Source organism: Mus pahari, chromosome 14 (genome assembly GCF_900095145.1).
Source record: "Mus pahari chromosome 14, PAHARI_EIJ_v1.1, whole genome shotgun sequence".
Taxonomy (NCBI): Eukaryota; Metazoa; Chordata; class Mammalia; order Rodentia; family Muridae; genus Mus; species Mus pahari.
The window spans coordinates 62,442,054-62,457,100 of record NC_034603.1 but is presented as its reverse complement, the minus strand read 5'-3'; the positions used below and the strand labels follow the sequence as shown (position 1 = coordinate 62,457,100).

The 15,047-nt window shown below is 54.0% G+C and overlaps 1 protein-coding gene across 1 annotated transcript; it reads right to left on the bottom strand.

Moving 5' to 3' along the window:
• Nucleotides 1–175: 175 nt before the first annotated feature.
• Nucleotides 176–15,041, bottom strand: Samd14 (sterile alpha motif domain containing 14). Its single transcript, XM_021213821.1, has 10 exons — nucleotides 14,743–15,041; nucleotides 11,301–11,355; nucleotides 6,341–6,507; nucleotides 5,643–5,931; nucleotides 4,727–4,814; nucleotides 4,554–4,628; nucleotides 4,275–4,434; nucleotides 2,631–2,750; nucleotides 2,386–2,541; nucleotides 176–1,648 (listed from the first exon to the last, which is right to left on the bottom strand). Exons 2-10 carry the CDS (start codon nucleotides 11,341–11,343, stop codon nucleotides 1,493–1,495), a joined length of 1,254 nt encoding a protein of 417 aa, XP_021069480.1. The 5' UTR covers nucleotides 11,344–11,355; nucleotides 14,743–15,041; the 3' UTR covers nucleotides 176–1,492.
• Nucleotides 15,042–15,047: the final 6 nt, after the last annotated feature.

Below are 15,047 nucleotides of genomic sequence, written 5' to 3'. Positions count from 1 at the left end.
ACTGCGGCCTGGCTTCCTCGCTTGGGGATTGGGGAGCCCACACATGCAGCACCTGAGAAGGTTGGTCCCCTAGGACTAACTGTACTCTGAACCTGAGCCAGCTGAGCACGCCACCAGGCAGGGCTGTCCACTCAGGCGTAGCTTAGTCCCTTGTCCCAGACAGGAAGATCACTGGTGTGTGGTAAGTATTTATTGAAAGAAGTTGATAACCATCTTCCCCCTTCACATGCAGGTGGGCTCACTTGGCTCCTCACAGCTTCAGGGACAGTAGAGCCTCCACCCTCCCCACCCAGTCTAGGAAATGCCAGTGCCCCTATACCTTAGTTCTCCCTCTGAGGCCCCCACTTCCAGGGAAGGCGACTGAGCCCAAACACAGGGCCCTGGCCTTCAGCCACTTTCCCAGGCAGGAGAGAGGGAGTTAGCATGCAGGTCCTGTTCACCCCTCCAGGTGGGGGTTTCTCATCACAAACCTGGGCCCAGTAATAACTGACCAGCACCCGAGAAGCTGGGTCAGCATGGCACCTGGACCCTCTATCTCTGAACATGCCCTACAAAGGACATGTGCCAGTCCCATGCGGGGCTGGCCCAGTCCCCCTCTGTAGCCTAGCAAACCTAAGCCAGCAGTGTCTGTCCATCCGCTCTAGGCCACCCGGGAAGCTGCCGGACCCTTTGAATCCGGCAGCAGGCAGGCCACCCTTAGGGAGTGCCTCTTCACCATCTAAGACACTAGCTGGGGGAATGACCTGTGTCCCCCAACAGCTCTCCATTTTTCCTGCCCTCGAAGACTCAAGTACTCTCTGAAGAAGTGGATTTTAGCTCCGTGAAAGGGACTCAATGGGAGAGGAGCGAACCTGTGTGCTGGAACCCACAGGGGAGAGTGGGGGGGGGAGAGAGAATGAGAGCTCCCTTCCCCCCCCCCCTCTGCGGTCCTTACAGAGGCCAGCTTACCCTGCCCTGCTCACACTTCTCTCTGAGGTGTCTGGGAATCCACCCTGAGTGCTACTGGTGGTGCCCACTGGCCTCTCTGGGGAGAACCGTTCTGCCACCACAGGGCCACCTTCAAAAGGTGAGGAGACACAGCTGTCTCCTGTCTCCAGTAGGGTTGCCCAGGCTACTCTCTAAGCTGAGGAATCCTGGCCATGGAAGGGCCTCCCCTGCTAGATCACTTCCTGCTCCGTACCACTCTAGTCAGAGGGCGGAGGTTCAGCCTGAACCAGGCTCCTCTGGGCTCCGCTGTTTGCTGCATTCCTGGCCTCCGCTCTCTTCATCTGCCACCTGCTTCCCCCTGGAAGTCTGCGCCAAACAAGTCCTCGAAATTGGGTTTATTACTGGGCCCTCCCCCACCCCCGGGGTCTCCCTCCAGAGGACTCAGTCCAAACAGGGTGAGAGGGGGGCCGTGTGCTCGAGAGCCTGGCGCCTAGACCCTGCCTCCCTGGTGAGGCCCATGTAGGTGGCTGCAAGTGCGCCGGGGTGCCAGCCCCACCAGCCATCCCTAGCTCTTCTTGGCATCGTGCTCGCGGCGCCGCAGCTTCTCCCGCTGCCGTGCGGTCTTCTCCTGCGCCTTCCGTTCCTTCTCAGCAGCCGCTGCCAGCTCCTTCAACTTCCGCTTCACCAGTGCCCGGTCATGCGAATTGCTGAGCCCCAGGCTCTGGGAAGAAATCCAGAATGAAGGAAAGAGGCCTAGAACGCTGCCCCGAAGACCCGCTAGAGTCTGCTAGGAAGTCCGGCCTTTGCCTAGGGATTGGGCCCCACGGTAGGAGGAATGGCATACAAGTGGTCAGAGATGACAACTCTCTATGACACTAGGCCATTTGCGACCCCATCCTTGGCACCAGATCCTCAACCTAGGATTTCAGCCTTAGTATGATCCTGCTCAACCTCAGGGTCCTCGGAGTAGAGAGTGACTTGTTCAAGGTCACGTGGCATATCGGTAAGGTCCCTCCTTGTTTCAAGAGTTCCTATGGGGCTCTCATTCCCTCAGTCCCAGGAACCTACAGATATTGGAGGCCACCTCTCCACACTGTCCACTTAGCACTCCAGAGCCTGGTGGTATCCAGGATCTGAGAATGAATATGGGATGGAACTGGCCAAGAAAGCAGCCTGGCTTCTCAACACTGGATGGTAGTCCAAAGGTCAAGGTTAGCCCGAAGACCGGGCTGGAGCTAGAGGTCAGATGGAAGTGATAAGCTTGGGTTTCAAGTCAGATCGAGGGTACTACACTGCAAAAGGGTAGAGGTCAGACACCGGGTCAGAGGCTCCACAGTGAAAGGCAGTGCCAGGTCAGTCCAGGAGGTATATCAGGGTCAAAAGTCAAGACAAAGAGCAGTCCCTACCCTCGAAGGCTATCTCAATCTGACTGATCATCGCCTCTGCACTCTGACCCACCTTCAGTTTGCTTCCGTCCAGCTGCAGGAGCTGCGGCCCATCCACCTGCCGGGCAGCAAACTCAGCAGCATACTGTTCCAGGTTGAGGCTGTGCAGCCACTGGCCCACCTGCTGGCTGGTCCAGTGTTGTACGGCAGGGAGGGACTCATCCAGGAACTGTGATAGAGATGGGGAGGGTGAAGGGAGCCGTGCCTGCGGCTGCGGCTGGATCCCCCCCAGCAGGCACAAAGGCCAGCCTCACCCACCTCATCCGAAGACTGGGACAGCGTGTGGTAGGGATAGGAGCACTTGGTCTCCTGTCGAGGACCACCGGGGATCTTGGGGCTGCTGCTGGGGGGTGTGGAGTCATCGCTCAGGGTAGATTCCTACACAGAAAGGGACGTGTGCCAAGAAGTAAGCTCACCTCCCACCCCAAGCCCATCATCTCCTGACCAGACGGGACTGAAATACTACACTAGGCACCGGCAGTCGTTCAATGCTCCAGGACCAGGGACTCGGAACTAGACAGCCAGACACAGGCTGTGATGACTGAAGTGACATATCAGAACCTGAGCCCTCTAGGAGGGAGCCGACTACCTAGATGACACAGTCCTAGCATTAAGTTAAGCTGATGAATGAAGAGGAATGGAGGGGGCTAGGTGCTGCTTCCTGTAGGGGGCCTACCAAGATCCCTCCCCCAGGCTGGGTCATGTGTCCCCATTACATAACAATCCTTCTCCTGGGCTGGAGGGATGGCTCACAGGTTAAGAGCACTGGCTGCTCTTCCAGAGGTCCTGAGTTCAATTCCCAGCAACCATATGGTGGCTCAGAACCATCTGTAATGAGATCTGGCACCCTCTTTTGGCCTGCAGGCATACACGCAGGCAGAACACTACATAATGAGTAAATACATCTTTTTTAAAAAAAGAATCCTTCTCCTAGGCCTCTTGCATCCTGACTGGTGGGTACCCCCAATGGCCTCTGTGAGGACTTGGGCTGTGTCTCGCTCAGCATAGTGTCCCCTGGGACCAGCACAAAGGGAGGGACTGAGGAAGACTATCTGGTGGTTATTGAATAAGCTGCACATCAGAAGGGTCTCTTCCCCTGAACCCCACGATTTCTGATTCCCCTAAGTCCCAGTACCATACACAGCTGTGCACATCTCAAACCTCATTTGCTTATCTGTACAATGCAGATAATGACTACCTTGCCTAAGTCACAGTTAAAGCCACAGACAATAGTGGGCTTTGTAAAGCACAGCAGCCTTTGCGAACATAAGGAGACTTTAGTATTGATTGTGTTGATGATTTTTATCTCAAGGGTCTGGAGCTTTTAGAGGACTAGGTGGGGGTCCTGCTCATCTCCGTTATCTCCAAGACTTCCCATCATGCACATGGCCAGCTCTTGATGGCACAGTCCAGACCTGACTCAGGAGAACAGTAAGAAGCAGGGCTCCTCCGACTGAGTGAACAGTGGGGGACTCAGTGTTCCCACAGGAGTGCTGAGTATAGGAAGCAGTCTAAACACATGAAATACGAATGGGTATGAACGCACGAGGCATGACTGAATGAAGCCAGAGAGTAGATGCAAGTCATGAGTCACTAGGCAGCTCTGTGGAGAGACACTATAGGTCCCAGAGAAACCTGGGTCCCAGTCCAAGCCACGACGAAGTATGTCCTTGTCCTGAGCCTAGAAGCCAGTGTGGGGCAAGAACGTCCCGGGGTTACACTGGGAAGGATGGCACATTCTTCTAGTCCCAGCACTCACAAGGCTAAAGCAAGAGGATGTGTAGTTCCAGGCCAGCCTGGGCTACAGAATAAGACTGCCTCAGCAGGGAACAAGAAAGAAGGGAGGGAAGGATAGATGAGAAAAAGGAAGGAGAAAAAGAAGGAATGAAGACCTGGGCTTACCTGGGAAGCTGACTTCTTGGGGCTGAAGCCCTCGTGTTTGGGGGAGCAGGTTGGGGAGGTGGTACTCCCCGAGGAAGCAGAGCCCTTGCCACTGTCCGTGAACCAGGAAAAGGGCAGGAATGGGGAGCTTCCTGTCCTTCCAGAGCCTTCCACAGACTCTCTGTGGAGAAAGTATCCAGCATGGTGTGGGTGAGCAGGAGGGGGGTGGGATCTGTGGGGGGGTGGGTGCTGTGTGGGGGGGTGGGAGCTGTGGGGGTGGTTGCCATGGGGACCCCTCACCTGCTGCCCATGGAGAGGCGGTTGCTTCCCTTCTCCTTCCGGCTCCTGCTGGTGGATGCTCGGCGGAGAGTGACCCTGGAAGGAGGCAGGGGGAGAAGTAGGGCATACCTGCCCACTGTGATGCTCTGGCCCCAACAGCTCCAAGGACACTTGCAATACCTGCCCCCACTCACCCCAGGTCCAGGAATTTCCTCCGAGTCTTCTTGTCCAAGCCGATGGTGGGGCTGGCAGGCTCAGGGGGGCTGGCATCCCGGCTGTCATCTTTACAGAAGGGGAGGAAAACAGCTAAGGCAACGGTCTGCTGGCCTCCTGCCGCTGCCCGTGTCGGGTGGTAGATATTTCTTGACGTAGAATTAGGCCATTTGGCCCTAGGGTTCTATACTAGCTGTGTGACCCAGGGTAAGACACTGTGTGTCTTATTTCAAGCAGAGATGTGCCAATTTTACAGTATCTAATGGGAGCCTTTTACAAACTGTAAAAGTATTTTACATCTGAGAGGCTAGGACTTTTTGTTTGTTTTCGTTATTGTTGCTGTTGTTTTTTTTTGTTTGTTTTGTTTTGGTTTGGTTTTGGTTTTTCACGACAGGGTTTCTCTGTATAGCCCTGGCTGTCCTGGAACTCACTTTGTAGACCAGGCTGGCCTCGAACTTAGAAATCCGCCTGCCTCTGCTTCCCGAGTGCTGGGATTAAAGGCATGCGTCACCACGCCCAGCTTCTTGGCCGTTTTCTAACCAGCTTTTCAATCTCGGCTCAAATGTTAACCTCCTCAGGGAAGCATTTCCAGTCAAGTGAGGACATTTAACAACTGTGCATATTTCCTGCATAGCTTTTATTACAGCGTGTACCTATACGTTAATTATGGGGTGATTTGGTTGTTTCTTTCCTAAGCTACACGTCCCCAGAGACCAAGGGCTGTCTCTATGCTCTGTTTGGGTCCAGCGATGTCTGGCATATAGATAGTAAACTGTAAATGAAGAAGGGAACCTGATGACCAGCCAGCCTTCCATCTCCCCTGTAGCCACCCAACCGCCTTGTCTAGCTGCGGTTCCGATGCTCGTCGGCAGGCGGCGCCGCCCCTACCGGGCTCACCTTCGCTGTGAGGCTCTGCTCGAGGGTAGCGACGCACGAAGCTGGGGGAGCTGTCGGAGGAGGGTGCAGAGCGTGGTGGTGAGCCGGAGGTGGCGGCCAGGCCCTCATGCGAGGCGGCGTTGTGCAGGGGCCGGTACCGAGCGAGGGGCGAGGGTGGCGGCTCGTCCTCATCCAGACTGCGCCTCAAGCCTGGGGGCTCCAGGCAGAAAGAGCCACTGGCTGGGGAGCCTGGACCCGAGTGCAGAGGCGAGCGCAGCCGGTGCAGGGGGCTACCGCAGCCCTCGGTCACCTGGAAGAGGGGCAGCAGTTCAGCGTCCCCCCTGACTTCCCAGAGGATGGAGGCCAGTTTCCCCGTCATTGACTGTACGGGACCCCCAAGGAAGCTCTGTTTCTTGGGGTCTGGAGATCAGGTATTCTATGACCCGGGCCTGGAGAAATGGATGATCACATGAAGTGAAGACATCCTGCGCCTCATTTGCACATCCCACAGTTACTGGGACTTCTCGAACCCTTCTGGTCTCAGCTTCATCTGTAAAATGGGCTAACACCTTTTCCTGTACAGAGGTACAGGAGCCAGAAGTGAACCACTAACTGACCTTTTGGGAGCATCTCGGGGGGGGGGGGCACACTTCCCTGGAAGCTTGAGGGAAGGGGTATGGTCCAGGGGTAGGATGTGGGTGTGTGTATGTTACCCCAACCTTGCCTCCGGGCCCATCGGAGCCTTCACCGTCCTCGGCAGAGCTGGCACTGTCTCGTAGCCTGGAACGGGAAGGCCGGTGTCTCCGGCCCTTGGCCAACAGTTGAGCCCTGGCTTTGTGTAAGCTGCTGTCCAGTCTGGTGGTCTCTGGTACAGCCAAGTCCAGGTCTGCAAACGGAGACCAGAGCCACCTCAGATGGGCCAACATCCCAGACATTTAACTGGTGCTTGGGAGGACCACCCACTGTGCCTGTGGGTTGAAATGTGGGTGTCTCACAGTTGGGCTGGGCTCCTAACCCCACCCGCTAGCACCGGCACGGCATGCAGGGTCCTCTTGTGGGCGAGGCTGGCCTATGTGCAGACACTCACAGAAACAGGGGTGAGAGGAGGCACACCCACCTGGATCCTAAAGTTTGAGTAAGAGCTGGCAAGCTATTGGAATGGGTGGGAAGTGGGAAGGAGAGATGGAACCTCTGGGTGGCAGGAAATAGCTCTTTGGGAATAGGTACTGCCCAGTGGAGTGGAAAAGCAGTGGAGACCAGGGGGATGAAGAGGCATCTGCCATGTACCCAACGCTATACACCTCACTATCCTCCTTAGAGGATTGGGGGTGAGAATCACAGCATCTGGGGGAGGGAGGGGCGGGTTACAACATCTGGGCCATAGTTCATAGCTGAGCCAACTAGGATCAAAGAAGGCAAGTCACAACTGGAGCCACTGACTAGTGACAGTGTGTCCTCTGGAGCGTGGCTCTAGGAACAGTCCCTCCTGGTGACACTGTTTTGCTCTGCCACACACCAGTGTCAGACCCAGGAGCAAAGTTCCCCACAGGCCCCTGCAGCTTGTTTCTTGGGTCCTGGGCTCTGCAGCACAGTGCCAGGTCCTGTGAGGACTGGGAGGGGGAAGAGGCGCCCTGCTGGGAGTGAGGAAAAGCTCGCACTTCTGTCACCTGCCCAGTGAGGCAGCACCTCTAGGTCTCGGTCTGGCCCCGGCACTGGGGTCTCCCCAGGCTTCAGGATGGGTCAAGACCTTCCTGTTCCTTCCTCTCTTAATATCTCTAGGACCCCACTCCATCCATCGCACCCTCTGTCTTGCCTGCTCCTCTCTCATCTGTAGACATCCCAAAGGCACCCCTGCTCATTGGCCACTTTGTCTATTCCCAGCCCAGAACCCTCCACTAAATGTCAAGCCTAAGCCCAGAAGCAGCCGCCAGGAAACCCACAAACCAGAGCCCCCCCCCAGTGCCTCAGCCAAACACCACTCATCAGAACCCTACATGGTGGTGCACACCTTTAATCCCAGAAAGGCAGAAGCAGGTAGATCTCTGAGTTCAAATTCAGCCTGCTCTACAGAGCAAGTTCCAGGACAGCCAGGACTCTCTCCCTCTCGCGCTGTCATTTCTCTCTCCTCTCTCTCACTCCTTCCTTCCCTCATTGGCTTGCTCTTTAATCAGGTGTCTTGCCCCCTAGACCAATGGTCTATCTGCCCAAGTAACCCAGGTTAGAGAGCTCTGAGCTACCCTTCTCCCCTCAGCCCTCCTAAATCCTGTTCCCTAAGCAGGCTCATAAGGTGCATTGTGCTTCTCTCTCTACTTCTGAGGATGTCTGAGGGTATTGTTGTTGTTGCTGTTGTTGTTGTTATTATTATTATTATTATTAAGCTATGTGTATGGGGGCATGTATACCTTAGACTGCAGATAGCCTCACGGTTCAGAAGAGGGTGTCAGATCCCCTGGAGGTGGAGTTACACACCATCTGTTGTGAATTGCCAGATGGTGGGTACTAGGAACTGAATTCGGGTCCTATACAAGAGCATTACCTGCTCTAAACTGCCCACTCTACAGCTCTTAGGCTTTGTCAGTGAAATATTGTTTATGAGTGAGCATACACATGAATACATGTACACACAGAGGAAGGGAAGGGAGGCGGGAGGGAGGGAGTGGGGGGACACTAGGTCTCTGCAGGTCTCCTGCCTCCTCTCCCCTTTCCCACTTAGAGGATTTTCAACACAGCACCCAGAGTGATCCTGATTCGATGTGTCAGCGCTGTCAGTCCCCTGCTCAGAGCCATCTCACGCAGAATCAGAGCTAGGGTTCCCCCAGTCGCTGTCTAGGTTCAGTCTGTGTCCCACTTACATTTCTGAGCAGTGTCTGCCTCCAACCCCTCCTCCCAGCCTGCACCTCCCAGCCTTTGCACATGTGACTCCCCTCCATATTCTCCAAAGGACCGTTCCGTTCCAGTTGTTTCTTATGTGTCACTCTCCAGCATCCTGAATGCCTTTGTCATTTAAGCTTTTTGCCTCTTTTCATCTATTAAACTGTCAGCTCCTTAAGGATCGAGTTTTCTGTCTGTGACTAGCAGGTAACAGGTGCCTAGAGAATTCTCTTTTAAAGGAAGAAAGGGGCCTGGTGGTGGTGGTTCCCGCCTTTAATCCCAGCACTCAGGAGGCAGAGGCAGGTGGATCCCTAAGTTCGAGGTCAGCCTGGTCTATGGAGTGAGTTCCAGGAAAGCCAAGGCTACAGAGAGAAACCCTGTCTCAAAAACACAAACAAACAAAACCCAATAACAAAAAACAATGAAACCAAACAAACAGAAGGAAAGAAAAGAAAAGAAAAGAAAAGAAAAGAAAAGAAAAGAAAAGAAAAGGGCACATAAGGAACAAGGAAACGATATCGACCAGGGCTCTGATCCGGGAGCCAGGCTGAGGCCTGGATGACCCGCCATACAGAGCTGGGGCTGTAAACGGAACCAGAAGGAGATTTTCCCGGGAGAGGGAATGGTACAGCTCTGGGTGTTAGGTGTTAGGGAACAGCCTGGTTGAAGATGGAAGTAAACTCGGAGGCCATGGCAACTGTCCAAGGGTGTGGTGCGGGGTGGTAGGGGTCAGCTACTGTCACGATTGCTCTTTTGGATCCAGATGTGGCTCCCTGAATTCACTTCTGATGAAGAACTTCCTAGTGTCCCTGGAAGCGGCCAGGAGCCAGTAAGAGCTCACACCGCTCTAAGTGCTTCACAATTACCGGTCACTGAAACCTCCTACAATCTTGGAAGACTGAACTTGGGATTCCCCAGGGCAGCCTTAATTTGCCCAAGAGCATAGAGCTGGTAAGAGCTAGCTAGGGTCAGAGACAGGCAATCTGACTTATTTGGAGACAGCAGACAGATCAGCTGTGACCTTTCTGAACAGGGAAGGAGGCAACATTGAGTCTAAGCCCGTCATTTACTGGGTGGAGAAACTGAACTCAGATGAGGAAGGTTTGGTAAGCTGTGTGGAGGGAGTCAATGTGGTCTCCAGGTCTCCTGGCCCCTGGGCCAGCGCTCTGACCTCTCTGCTCCTGGCACCCAGCTAATATCCAGCCATTTTTACTGGGGTGATGGGTCCTTGCTTCACATGGCAAAATGGGTATCACCCACAGTGTGGAAAGCAAGGGGTCTCCTGGGGAATTGGGGGTACAAGGCAAGGTGGGGCTAGTCTCACCATGGCCCCCTAAACCCTTTTCCCATCTCTTTCCTTCCCTGCCTCCCCCTCTGGGTTCTGGGCAGTGGGAGAGATGAATATTTAATTGTCTTCATAAGAGGAAGCACTCCAGGCAGCGCCCAGCTACCTCAGCAGACAGGAGGAAAACAAGCAAGGATTGGTGAGGAGCCTGGGGTAGGAGGTGGGGACAGAGGAGAAAGAGAAGCCTCCCCCCATCAAGGGAGGCTCACCTCTGTGGGCCTGCCAAGGTTAGGCAGGACCTGTGTAGAGCCAGCCTCAGAGATAAGGAAGTGTTGGGGGAGGGGGTAGAGGCTGTGCCAGCGAGCAGTATTCCCAAAGGGACTGAGGTAACCATACTAGCAGGGACCAGGACCAGTGGTGATGACAGGAGGAGAGAGAAGAGGGAAAGGCAGAGATGGGAGAAGGCAGAAACCCAAGTCCTGTGGCATCCCATGGGTAGGAGCCCCTCGGAGTTGTACTCAGGAATCAAGCTGGGGGGAGGGGGGGGAACAGCTTTCCCACAACACAGTCACACAGCCTGCAGACAGCTCTGCCCTGGTGGGGTGATCTCTCAAAATGACAGTGGTGTACACAGACACCAGTGGATGCTGAAGGCGTAGAGGTGTGTGTGTGTGTGTGTATGTGAGATCTCAGGCACTTATATGTATGACTTGGAGTCTGAACTGGAGTATATAGAGGTTTAGCACAGTGACGAGGGGCTGGGAGCAAGGCTCTCTAGGGGTCTCAATTCTGCCACTAATTTGCCATGTGCTTTATTTATTCGTTCATATTTATTCATGCATAGACATGTGTGAGTGTCTATGCATGCGTGCATAGAAGTCAGAGGTCGGTGGCTTCAATCCCTCTCCATCTGAGGTCAAGACAGGGTTTCTCTGTGTAGCCCTGGCTGGCCTGGAACTCAGAAACCCACCTGCCTCTGCCCCCTAAGTACAGGAATTAAAGGCGTGCGCCACACATACCTTATGCCCAGTTTTTATGTGGGTGTTTGGGATTGAACTCAAGTCTTCATGTTATTTTTAAAAAATTATTATTATAATTAGTGTGTGCGCACATGGGTGTGTGCGAGTGTGAGCATGAAGTGTGAATAGGGTTGTGCACCTCAGAGCACACATGTAGAGGTCAGAGAGTTACTCTGTGGAGCTGAGTCTCTTCTTCCACCTTTATGTGAGTGGGAATCAAACTCAGGTCCCACACACCTTTAATACCTTAAATGGCTGTGCCATCTCACCAGCCACCCTGTAATCTTTACAGCAGGTCAGGTCAGCATCTGCACCTTACACCCCTTCTCCGTACATCTAACATTGAGAATTATATGATGCGCTGCATGTGAGGTCACTGGTACACCATGTACTGAAGAACCCTAAGCGCCCTATCTGCCCTTCCCCCACGCAATGCCCACTGTACTCGAAGGAGGGGCTCCACGGCTAAGTCTATTGCTAGACACAGAGTCATGCATAACTTACCAAAAACTTCATCCACAGGTTCTCGGAGCTTTGAGGAAGCCATGACTCAAGAGAGCTGGGAAGGATAAGAGAGAGAGAGAGAGAGAGAGAGAGAGAGAGAGAGAGAGAGAGAGAGAGAGAGAGAGAGAGAGAGAGAGAGAGATTATCTTGGAGAAACGGCTTCAGTTGGCTGTGGCAGTAAAGAGTCAAAGCTTTTAGCTTCCTGCCCACCCACCGTCTTCCTTTCCTCAGAGCTCTTTCTCTGGCCCTTGGAAGAGAAGCCCATGAGGGCAGAGGCAGGAGACAGAATCAGGAAAGCCAGAGCAAAGCCAATCGGGCCATAGCCAGCTTCTGTGAGCTGGGACCAGCTACATCAGTCCCTGCATTGCATAAGGCCCTCCAATCACTAGCATCCCCTAAAAGCTTCCATCATCACCAAGGGTCCTGCATCAATCTAGAAGTCGTGGAAACGATTAAATCCAGATCTCTCATTTTACACAGAAACGGAAGAGGGCGTGGATGGATCTCGAGGCAATTTATGGCAAATCCAGATTTAAAACCCAGGTTCTTGCATCCATTTTCCTACCGACCTTTTTATCTACCTGTTTTCCTTCCCTTCCCTTCCCTCCTTCCCTTCCCTTCCCTTCTCCCTCCCTCCCTCCCTCCCTCCCTCCCTCCCTCTGTGTACCCTACCCATCCAACATCTATTATGTCCATGCCTCTACCCATCTTTGTATCTATCAGTTCTTCCTCTGTCACCAGGGCCCTCGCCACCTGCTGTTTTGAACTATTCAGGAAGCCAGCATCACCAGCAGGTCCACAGAGCCACAGAACCAGAGTCCCCACGGTTCTTGACTTGCAGGTGGATCGAGACATTAGGTTTCCACAGCAGAACATCTCTAAAGCAAGGAAGGAGTGTGGATGGGCAGAGTTGTACTGTTTAGGTTCTGGCATTTGGTTTGGTTTGTGGTTGGAAGCAAAGAAGAGCAGGCAGGCAAGGAAGGGAAGCAGGGGATATGCATCAGAAACACCATAGGCAGGGCTGGCGAGATGGCTCAGCAGGTAAGAGCACTGACTGCTCTTCTGAAGGTCCTGAGTTCAAATCCCAGCAACCACAGGGTTGAGATCTGACACCCACTTCTGGTGCTGTCAGAAGACAGCTACAGTGTACTTATGTATAATAATAAATAAGTCTTGAGGAAAAAATGAAAGAAACACCATAGTCAGGCAGGCAGGCTTCCTAACAGTATAGAAGCCTGGTACAGAAGACAGGGGACGAGAATAGAGGGAGACGCTGAACGGCTGAGACACAATCTCCAGTTCTACTACTCTGGTTCCTGGGAGAAGGGCAGGGCACTGGACCAGACCGAACCAGACCACGTGCCTGTTAGCTCTCCTTTCGCTGAACAGACATTTCTCTGTGAACTGCTAGGCTTGGCATCTTGGTATCCCCACTTTACAGGTGTGAACATTAATATGCAAGAGCTCAGAGGTCGAAGCTGACATTGACCCCTGTCTCCTGTTTCTCAGCATTCTAGCCAGAATGCATACGCTGCTCATGAGGAACTCATGGGGGAACTTTCGGGGGAGGGCTGGGGTAAAGGGTGGGGGGATCTGGTTTGCACTGGCTGGGATTAAGGCAAGCATTAAAACCACCTCCAATAGGCTAGAGGGATGCTTGGAGCTGAGCCAAACAATGCCATACGGGGAGAGGTCCAGGACGCCTCAGCAAGGGACCCCTTTGCTGTTCTTGAACTCTGGGGACTAACAGCCCCCTGAATATCTAGAATATTCTCTCCAGGCCTTAGAGGCCAGATTAAGGTAGGTCAGTCCTCAACCTAAACTGTGTCATTGGATTGCAAAACTTTCTCTGATTAGGATCCAGCTGTCCCTTCTCCAGATCTCTCGGTCCTGAGAAATGAAGACCTTTTCGCTCTTTACTGGTTTCCTATGTGGGTCTTATCTCTCCTTGACGGATGGGCCATGTGCTCTCCCTTCAGACTGGAGACTCAGGATGGTAGCTGCTTCTCCTACCAGAGTGGCTGCTCTCTGCAGACAGTGGTGACACCTCCTCTCTTAAACAGAGCAGGCCAGCCCATGCTCTTTCCTGATGGCCCCAATCCAGTGCACCGAGGCCGATTTTAGGCCCCCTTGGGTTGACTGGGGCCTCCAGCTCAGCCTCTCAGCCCATCCTGATTCAGCACAAATGGCAGCTCCCATAACTGTTGGGGAGCCTTCCCGCACTGTCCCATGTAAAACTCCATGGATGCGTAGTATTCGAGTCACCTACCCCTGTCACTGAACTCTCTCCTCCCTAAAACACACCCTAGGAAAATTAGATACCCACCTCATCTCTCTTCCCACTTCTGCTCACACTCCTACTCAGGGGTGTTAACTACACAAGGATGCAAATCAACCTGTTCCCTAGGACAACCATTGGGCTCCCTTGTCAACAGACCACTCCCTTCCCCAACAGCTTCCAGTTCCTGGACCATTAGGGACCTCTGACCTTTCTCTGGAAAAAGGAAAAGCAGGTGAGTTCCAAGCTACCTGGAACCCAAGGGAAGGAGAAAGCCAAACAAAGGTCTACAACCTGGGGGTGGAACAGAAGGAGGAACTAGCAGATTCAGAGGGAGAGATTGGCAGGGTCCACTGGGAGCTGGGAAGAAAGATCAAGAAAGAACAGACCCAGGAGGCTCAGGGAAAGCAGCTGGGTAGCCCTGACCCACACCATGGGGTGAGAGAACAGAACAGAATGCCTGTCCCACAAGCAAGAGGGGAGAAGGGGTCCTGAGTAGGGGAGGGAGGGAGGGAGGGAGGGAGAGAGAGAGAGAGAGAGAGAGAGAGAGAGAGAGAGAGAGAGAGAGAGAGCGAGCTGACAAGTCCCAGAAGTGGTTGACATGCAGGCTGGTGATGGGGGAGGCAGTTGTAGAGCTAAGGAGCTGAGCCCCTCCCAGGCCCCCAGTCTTCAGCCAGCCCCAGGCTTGGAACTGTCTGCAGGAGTTTGACAGCTCGTCCAAGCATCCTAGAAGATGGGGTTAATGGACAGAGCACCTACACCTATCCCCTCTCCCCAATCTCAGAGGGTAGAACAGTTTCTTCAACCCACAGGTCTAATTGCTGGGTAGGAAAGAGTTAAGGCCTCTCCCCCTGCCCCCCCACACCAGTTTTTCTTATTTCTTTTTCTCTTCATTCTTTCTTCTCTCTCTCTCTCTCTCTCTCTCTCTCTCTCTCTCTCTCTCTCATTAATTTCCTCATGCGGGAGAAAGGGGATTAGGGACACAAACCCTATTTCTGGTCTCTCCCGACAACCCAGCTTCCCTCTCCAGTGAGGTCTCCCTAGGGATAGAGGAAGAAAGGCCCTAGTAGCTTAGATCCATTTAGCCCTCCTGAGGGTCCCACCTTGAGTCCAGTAGTCACTGGCCACGCTTCCCCTTCCACCCTAGGGGACCCGGCCCCTCACCTCCAGCATCGGTCATTTCCAGCATCCAGCGCCCCCGGAACCCCTCAGGCCCATGGTGTTCGGGGCGAGTGCCGGGCAGGAGAGGGGCGAAGGACTTTCACCCCGGTCGCGGGGGGCTCCGGGCTGGCTGGAGTCGCTCCATCCCAGGGTGTTGTGGGGGATCGGCGGGAGAGTCCCGGAGCCGGAAAGAATGGAGAGGCGAGGTGTGTAGGGATGCAGGGAGAAGGTCTGCGGGAAGCAGGAGGCGCGGGCGGGGCTGGACCGGGAAACCTGACGGGAGGATGCTCCGTGTGTGCGTGCGTGTA

Excerpts from the sequence above, each read along its gene's own strand:
- Samd14 (XM_021213821.1), bottom strand. The coding sequence starts at position 11,343 with ATGGCTTCCTCAAAGCTCCGAGAACCTGTGGATGAAGTTTTTG. Across the intron at positions 6,508-11,300 it reads ACCTGTGGATGAAGTTTTTG|ACCTGGACTTGGCTGTACCA; the intron begins GTAAGTTATGCA and ends CTCCGTTTGCAG. Across the intron at positions 2,542-2,630 it reads TGTCCCAGTCTTCGGATGAG|TTCCTGGATGAGTCCCTCCC; the intron begins GTGGGTGAGGCT and ends TCTCTATCACAG.